Source organism: Piliocolobus tephrosceles, chromosome 17 (assembly GCF_002776525.5).
Source record: "Piliocolobus tephrosceles isolate RC106 chromosome 17, ASM277652v3, whole genome shotgun sequence".
Taxonomy (NCBI): Eukaryota; Metazoa; Chordata; class Mammalia; order Primates; family Cercopithecidae; genus Piliocolobus; species Piliocolobus tephrosceles.
In genome coordinates this window covers 29,325,190-29,334,493 of record NC_045450.1, presented here as the reverse complement: position 1 = coordinate 29,334,493, position 9,304 = coordinate 29,325,190, and the positions used below count along the sequence as shown (strand labels likewise).

Sequence of the window (9,304 nt, the reverse complement as noted above, 5' to 3'; positions counted from 1 at the left end):
AAACAAACAACTGCATTAAAAAGTGGTAAAGGATATAAACAGACATTTTTGAAATGAAGACATACCGGCTGGGCGCCACCTCACGCCTGTAATCCCAGTACTTTGGGAGGCCAAGGCGGGCAGATCACGAGTTCAGGAGATCAAGACCTGCCTGGCTAACACAGTGAAACTCCGTCTCTACTAAAAGTACAAAAAATTAGCTGGGCTTGGTGGCATGCGCCTGTCGTCCCAGCTACTCGGGAAGCTGAGGCAGGAGAATCGCTTGAACCTGGGAGGTGGAGGTTGCAATTAGCCAAGATCACACCACTGCACTCCAGCCTGGGTGACAGAACGAGACTCCGTCTAAAAAACAACAACAACAAAAGACACACATGCGGCCAAGAAGCATATGATAAAAAGCTCAATATCACTGATCATTAGAAAAATGCAAATCAAAACCACAATGAGACGCCATCTCACACCATTCAGAATGGCTAGTTACTATTAAAAGGTTAAAAAAAATAACAGATGCTGGTGAAGTTGTGGAGAAAAGGGAAACACTTATACAGTGTTAGTGAAAGTGTAAATTAGTTCAATCATTGTGGAAAGCTGTATCGCAATTCCTTAAAGAGTTAAAAGCAGAACCACCATTTGACACAGCAATCCCATTACTGGGTATATACCCAGAGGAATATACATTATTCTACCATAAAGACACGTGCATGTGAATGCTTATTGCAGCACTACTCACAATGGTAAAGATGTGGAATCAACCTAAATGTTCATCAATGACATTGGATACTAAAAATGTGGTACAGGCCGCATCCCCATCCCGCCACCATGGCCGCCTACAAACTGGTGCTCATCTGGCATGGCGAGAGCGCATGGAACCTGGAGAACCGCTTCAGCGGCTGATACCACGCCGACCTGAGCCCGGCGGGCCCCGAGGAGGCGAAGCGCAGCGGTCAGGCTCTGCCAGATGCTAGCTATGAGTTTGACATCTGCTTCACCTCAGTGCAGAAGAGAGCGATCCGGACCCTCTGGACAGTGCTAGATGCCATTGATCAGATCTGGCTGCCAGTGGTGAGGACTTGGCGCCTCAATGAGTGGCACTATGGGGGTCTAACCAGTCTCAATAAAGCAGAAACTGCTGTAAAGCATGGTGAGGCCCAGGTGAAGATCTGGAGGCGGTCCTATGATGTCCCACCACCTCCCATGGAGCCCGACCACCCTTTCTACAGCAACATCAGTAAGGATTGCAGGTATGCAGACCTCACAGAAGATCAGCTACCCTCCTGCAAGAGTCTGAAGGACACTATTGCCAGAGCTCTGCCCTTCTGGAATGAAGAAATAGTTCCCCAGATCAAGGAGGGGAAATGTGTACTGATTGCAGCCCATGGCAACAGCCTCCTGGGCATTGTCAAGCATCTGGAGGGTCTCTCTAAAGAGGCTATCATGGAGCTGAACCTGCTGACTGGTATTCCCATTGTCTATGAAGTGGACAAGAACTTGAAGCCTATCAAGCCCATGCAGTTCCTGGGGGATAAAGGGACGGTGGGCAAAGCTATGGAAACTGTGGCTGCCCAGGGGAAGGCCAAGAAGTGAAGGCCAGCGGGGAGGATACTCTCCCTAGGAGCACCCTTCCTGCCCATCTTGTCCCTCTGCCCCTCCCACCTGCACACGTCACACTGACCACATCTGTAGACATCTTGCGTTGTAGCTGCAGATGGGGACCAGTGGCTCCCATTTGCATTTTAGCCTTTTTGTCTCCTGCACCCACTCCCTTCATACAATCTAATCAGAATGGCACTTCTAAGCATAGGTTCTCAGTCCAACCTCTGGAAAAGCTCCCCTTATCCAACAGAGTTTAAAGGTAGTGACTTGGGTTTTTGCGAGTTCTTTGTTTACTAAGGACTTGTGGGGAGGAACCATGCTGAGCCATGACCTATGAGGAGAAGCAACAGAGTCTGTCTGTCCCCAGGAGCCAGTCCTCTGGTCTTCTGCAGTCAGGCCACTGCCTGGGGACTCTAGTCATTCCAGTGGAAGATGAATGTAACCTGCATGGTGATATGACAACTGTTTCCTCACTGACACCAGAGGAGCTGGCTCTAGAAGTTTGGGATCAATCCTGAATTTAGTTATGTGTTACATTTACTTTTATTAAAAAAAGAGTATACACAATTAATGCAAAACAATAACCCTTCTGGGGTTTCTTGTGGCAGTTGGAATAGTCCCACATGTGGTCATCAGAAAATAAGCCATTCCTCATACCAGTATGGGATCAGTTCCTTGACCTCTGAGGGGCAGGAGTGCTTCCTGCTGTGTGTGTTAGAATCCTTTCCTGCCTTGTTTCGTGGCAGTGAAATGCCATGGTCCTGTCCAAGTGTGTCTTTCACTGATTTCTGAATCATGTTCTAGTTGCTTGGCCCTGCCACATGGGTCCAGTGTTCATCTGAGCATAACTGTACTAAATGTTATTTCCAGATCACTATAATAAAGGAGTGATGTGCAGTAAAAAAAAAAAAAAGTGGTACATGCCCACCATGGAATATTATTTAAGCATAAAAGAATGAGATCACATCATCTGCAAAGACATGGATGAAGGTGGAGGACATTATCTTTAGTAAACTAACACAGGAACAGAAAACCCAATACTGCATGGTCTCACTTAAAAGTGGGAGGTAGGTCGCGCACTGTGACTCACCCCTGTAATCCCAGCACTTTGAGAGGCCAAGGCAGGAGGATCACCACCTAAGGTCAGGAGTTTGAGACCAGCCTGGCCAACATGGGGAAATTCCATCTCTACTAAAAATACAAAATTAGCTTGGTGTGGTGGTAGACACCTGTAATCCCAGCTACTCTGGAGGCTGAGGCAGGAGAATCACTTGAACCCAGAAGGCAGAGGTTGCAGTGAGCTGAGATCACGCCACTACACTCCAGCCTGGGTAACAGAGTGAGACTCCATCTCAAAAAAAAGAAAAAGTGGGAGGTAAATTACGAGAACTCATGAAGAAAGATGTTTCCCAGACACTGGGATATATACTTGAATGTGGAAGGTGGGAAGAGGGAGAGAAGCAGAAAAGGTAACTCTTGAGTACTGGGCTTAATGTCTGGGTGATTAAATAATCTGTACAACAAACCCTCATGACATGAGTTTACCTATACAACAAACCTTCACATGTACCCCCAAATTGAAAATAAGTTTTTAAAAATATCAGCATTAACTATAGTAATTAGAGTTATAATCTTTTATAACACAAGAAATTTTAAGTAATTTGTTAATTGTTCCAAAGGCTTATTGTCACACAATATTCTTTCTGATTATTTCTTGCTAACTGCAGAGAAACAGTAGAAATGTGAGATACTAAAAATTAAAACTAAATACATTGAAAAACACAAATTCTCAAAAAAAAGTTAAGAAGAAATAAAATATATAAATAGCTCTACATAGAAATAAATGTAACATATCAATAGATCTACAACAAAGAAAGAGATCAAATTAATTAGAACCTTTACACAAATAAAAGCCCCAGGACAAATGGCTTAACCAGTAAATTCTATTAAGCATTCAATAAAGAATTAATACTGGGTCGGGCGCGGTGGCTCACACCTATAATCCCAGCACTTTGGGAGGCTGAGGTGGATGGATCACCTGAGATCGCGAGTTTAAGAGCAGCCTGACCAACATGGAGAAACCCTGTCTCTACTAAAAATATAAAATTAGCCAAGTGTGGTAGTGCATGACTGTAATCCCAGCTATTTGGGAAACTGAAGCAGAAGAATCGCTTGAACCCAGGAGGTGGAGGTGGCAGTGAGCCCAGATCACACCATTGCACTCCAGCCTCGGCAACAAGAGCAAAATTCTGTCTCAAATAATAATTATTATTATTATTATTATTAACTTTTCACAAATACTTGCAAAAAATTGAATCAGTGAAAACATTTCCCAAGTCATTCTATCAGATCAGTATTACTACGATTCCAAAATCAAACAGAAACATTACTAGATAAAAAATGACTTATCTTTATCCTTCATGCATACAGACACTAAGATTCTAAAATAACAGAAAAAAAACTAGCAAACTGAATCTGAATCTAGCAAAATATGAAACTCGTTAAACACCATTGTCAAATGGGATTATTTTGCAAATGTGATGTTGACTTAAAAATCTAAAAATCAAACAATCTTCTAGTTTAGAAAATAAGTAGAACCATATTCTATTACAAACTTACATAATCATGTATATTAGCATGGTATTCCCCAAAAACCCACTAGAACTAATAAACAAGCTCACCAGGGTCACAATTCAAGACTGAATTGTACTTTTATATGCGAGCAATGAAAAATCTGAAAGTAAGCAATTCTTCTAATAACAGCATCAAAGAAAGAAACATTTAGAAATAAATCTGCTGAGTACGGTGGCTCATGCCTCTAATCCCAGCACTTTGGGAGGCCAAGACAGGTGGATCACCTGAGGTCAGCAGTTTGAGATCAGCCTGGGCAACATGGAGAAACCTCATCTCTACCAAAAATACAAAAATTAGCCAAGTATCGTGGCGCACGTCTGTAGTCCCAGCTACTCAGGATGCTGAGGTGAGAGGATCACCTGAGCCCTGGAGGTGGAGGCTGCAGTGAGCCAAGATGGCACTGCTGCACTTCAGCCTGGGTGACAGGGAAAGACCCTGTCTAAACAAACAAACAAAAACTACAATGAGATAATAGTTATTGCTCAATAGATTACTATATCAAAAAGATAGTAACAAGTGTTGACTAAAGTGTGAAGAATACGGAATCCTCACACATTGTTGATGAGAATTAAAATAGTGCAGCCAACATGTAAGAAAAAGGCAATTCCTCATAAAGTTATACATGGTTTTACATATGACTCAGAAATCCCACCCTCAGGTAAATACACAAAAGAATGGAAATCTGCAGCACTCAAAGATTCATACGTGAATGCTTACATCAGCACTCTTCGTATAGCCAAAATGAATAGAATCCAAATATCCATCAACTAGTGGAAGAAAAATGAGTATGTGCCATAGCCATACAGCAGAGTATTACTCACTAATCAAAAGGAATGAAGCAGTGATGCATACTACAACAGGAACGAACCTCTAAAACACTAAGCCAAGTGAAAGAAATCAGACCCAGAAGACTACTGAATTAATTATTTCACTTATAAGAAATTTTTATGAAAGACTCACCTTTAGAAACAGAAAATAGATTGATGATTGTCTAAGGTTGGGACAGTAGTGGAGAGTGAATGCGAATTGACTAAAATTTTCTTTAAGAGAAAATGACCCGCTGGGGAGCCAAAATGCTGACTGGGTGCGAGGAGGAACATCTTCCACCGAGAGACCAAGACAAGGAAGATGGGCACACTCTGAGCCGATCTTTGGAGGGAAGGCATTGAGAGTAGCTGGAGGGAGAACACAGATGCTGGGCTGAAGCGGGAGGATGCTGGGAACCCTACACAGGGTTGCTGAGCATTGGAACTCATTCCTGGCCCCCGGTGACTCTTGGAGAAGGGGTGGATTGAGCAGGTGAGGAGTGACCCACTCTCACGGCAAACCTCTGAAATTCTAGAAGAAGGAGGTCCTACAACCCCCACAAACATGTGAGCTGGCAGAGAGAGCTGCTTAGATAGGAGGCAAGGGCTGGACTCTAGCCTGTGCAGAACCCAGAGGGGTTGGCATGGAAATAGCTGCAGTGGGCCACAACCAAGGATGCCCATCCGCCAAGGTTTGTCATGCTCTTCTAGGAGATTTTAGCCTTAGAGTAACTGTCATACCTGGACAGGGCAAGACAGTCTTGCAGTGGAATGGGCCAGTCTGACTTGAGCAACCTCCTGTCTGCTGTCCCCTCCTGAGGGCCCAGCATGGCTGCACCCATTCGCAGCACAGCCTCAAATGCCTAATCAGGGTGCTTCCCTGGGGCCCTCATCATAGTTCCTTTGCTGGAAGACTGTGCCTGACTGTTGGACAGCTCCAGCAGACTGACAACTGCCAACACGTACAAGCCCACTCACAGATAACCCCCACTACAGCCTCCACCTACTGCTTTGCTATGGTATGAACTCACCCAAGAACACCCTCTCCCCGCGACTGCTTTGCTGATGTGCTTGCATGTGGGTGGACCTTGCCTCCCCGACTGGGGCACATGAGCACATACACCCCACAGCACTTGACCACCGCCATTGTGAGGGCACCCCAACACCCTTCCCCTGCTGATGGGTGGGCACCCTGGTCTGCCACCACCACTGGCATGAAAACACACACAAATGCCCACAACTGTGCCTCTGCTGCTGCTGGCACAAATGCATTCACAAACACCAGCAATCCACCCCTATTACACCACTGCCATTGCAGGCATGAACACACACACAAACACTAACAAGCCCACCCTCACCAGTGCCCTGCCACTGCTACTGCCACAACCATTGTGAGTGTGGGTACCACACATGTGTAATTTTAAATTTTTTGTAGAGACAGGGTCTCCTAGTGCTGTCCAGGCTGGTCTTGAACTCCTGGGCTCAAACCTTCTTCCTGCCTCAGCCTTCCAAAGTGCCAGGATTATAGATGTGAGCCACTGCTCCTGGACTAGCTCCAATTTTGAAAGAAGTTCTACTTTATGTAAAGGCTATCAAACAGCATTGCATCTTACAAAGAACTCTTGGGTGAAAGAAACAGTCAATTGGTATGGCAAATTTTATTGCTGTCTTATTTTAAGAAACGGCCACAGTCAACTCAACCTTCAGCAACAACCACCCTGATTCGCAGCCATCAACATGAAGGAGAGACCCTGAGCCAGGAAAAATATTATGACTTGCTGAAGGCTCGGATGTTCATTAGCACTTTTTAGCAATAAAGTATTTTAAACTAAGGTGTGTACTTTTTTGGACATGCTATTATATACTTAATAGACTATAATATCATGTAAACATACTTTATATGCACTAGAAAACCAAAAAATGCATGTGATTTGCTTTATTGCAATATTCACTTTGTTGTGCTGGGCTGAAACTGAACATGCAATCCTTTAGGGTATGCCTGTAGCTTTAAAAAAATGAATACAGTGGATAAATATCACAAATATAATGTTACACTAAGAAACCAGATGCAAAAGTATACATGCTATCTCATTTCATTTATTTAAAAATTCAAAAAGCAGACAAAACAGAGTTTCTGGCTTCAGGTAAGGGTGGAGTTGCTTTTTGAACAAACACTCTCACAGAAAATAATAATTTCTTGCATCCAACACAGGAGCACTCAGATTCACAAAACAAACTCTTAGAGACCTATGAAGAGACTTAGATAAGCAGACAATGAGAGAGGGAGACCTCAGCACTCCCACTGACAGTATTAGAGAAATCACAGAGGCAAAAAAGTAACAAAGATGTTTGGAACCTGAACTCAACACTTAACCAATTGGACCTAACAGATACCCACAGAACTCTCCAGCCAAAAACAACAGAGTATACATTCTTCACATGGCACATAATCTAGAATCAATCTTTCAATCAGCCATAAGACAACCCTCAGCAAATTCAAAAAATGAAATTATACCAACCACACTCCTGGACCACAGCACAGTAAAAATAGAAATCAGCACTAAGAAGATGCTCAGAATTATACAATTACATGGAAATTAACAACATGCTCCTGAAAGTCTTCTGGGTAAACAATGAAATTAAGGCAGGAATCAAGAATTTCTTTGAAACAGTGATAACAAAGATACAACATACCAGAAACTCAGGGACACAGCTAAAGCAGGGTTAAGAGGAAAGGTTAAAGCACTAAATGCCCACATCAGTTAGAAATATCTCAAATTAACAACTTCACATCACAACTAGAAGAACTAGAAAAACAAGAGCAAACCAAACACAAAACTAACAAGACAGGAAATAACCAAAATCAGAGCTGAACCAAATGAAATTGAGACATGAAAAACTGCACAAAAGAGCAATGAAACCAGAAGTTGGTTATTTGAAAGAATAAATAAGACTGATAGCCTGCTAGCTAGACTAATGAAAAAAAGAGAAGACCCAAATAAACACAATCAGAAATTACAAAGGGGACATTACCCCTAACTCCACAGAAATACAAAAACTCTCATATGCTACCATGAACAACTCTGTGCACACAAACTAGAAAACCTTGAAGAAACAAATAGATGCCCGGAAGGAAGCATACAACCTCCTAAGACTGAACCAGGGAGAACTTGAAACCCTGAACAGACCAATAATGGCTTCTGAAATTGGATCAGTAATAAAAAGCCTACCAACCAGAAAAAATTCAGGACCAGACAGATTCACAGCTGAATTATCCAGATATATAAAGAAAGGCTGGTACTATTACTACCGAAATTATTCTAAAAAAAAAAAAAAAAAAAAAAATTTTAAAGGAGGAACTCCTCTCTAACTCATTTTATGAGGCCAGCAACATCCTGATACCAAAACCTGGCAAAGACACCACAGAAAAAGAAAAATTAAGCCAATATCACTGATGAACACTTCAATTTTCAAAGTGACAGAATTCAGATCCCAAAAGCTATATATTCAGCCCTCTGTATCCATGAAGTTTGTATTCTTGGATTCAACCAACCAAGGATAAAAAATATAATTAGGCCTGTTATGGTTGCATCCATACTAAACCTATGGCATTATTTTTCTTGTTAGAATCTCCTAAACAATATCAGAATAACAACTATTGACATAGCATTCACATTGCATTAGGTATTATAAGTAACTTAGATATGACTTAAAGTTCACGTGCATAGGTTATATAAAAATAGTGTACCATTTTATATAAGGGATTGAGCATCTACAGATTTTCATTTTTTCAGGAATTTGGAAAAAAATCCACCATACATACTGAGAGACAACTGTAAATTATATAAATCTATTTCTATAGCATTGTAAGAAAGAGCAAAATTATAGAGATGGAAAATGAGCAGTAGTGGCCAAAGGAAGGGATGGGGAAAGTTGTTTACTGAAAGGGACAGCATAAGAGAAATTTGGTAGGTGAAAAAAAGTTCTGTGTGATACTCCAGAGGTGAAAGATGACTCGAGACCATTGTTAAAACCTGTTGAACTGTACACCACAAAGAACAAATTTTTCTGTATAAATTTTTTAAAAAATCAGGCCGGGTGCAGTGGCTCATGCCTGTAATCCCAGCACTTTGAGAGGTTGAGGTGGGTGGAACACCTGAGGTCAGGAGTTCAAGACCAGCCCGGACAACATGGTGAAACTCCATCTCTAAAATACAAAAATTAGCTGGGCACGGTGGCAGGCACCTGTAATCCCTGTAAGCTACATGGGA

The 9,304-nt window shown here is 42.2% G+C and overlaps 1 protein-coding gene across 1 annotated transcript; it reads left to right on the top strand.

Annotated features, from left to right (window-relative positions):
• Positions 1–803: 803 nt before the first annotated feature.
• On the top strand, positions 804–1,776 carry LOC111525727 (phosphoglycerate mutase 1-like). The gene has a single exon (XM_023191263.1). The coding sequence runs from the start codon at positions 1,195–1,197 to the stop codon at positions 1,582–1,584; it is 390 nt and encodes a 129-aa protein (XP_023047031.1). The 5' UTR covers positions 804–1,194; the 3' UTR covers positions 1,585–1,776.
• The last annotated feature ends 7,528 nt before the right edge of the window (positions 1,777–9,304 follow it).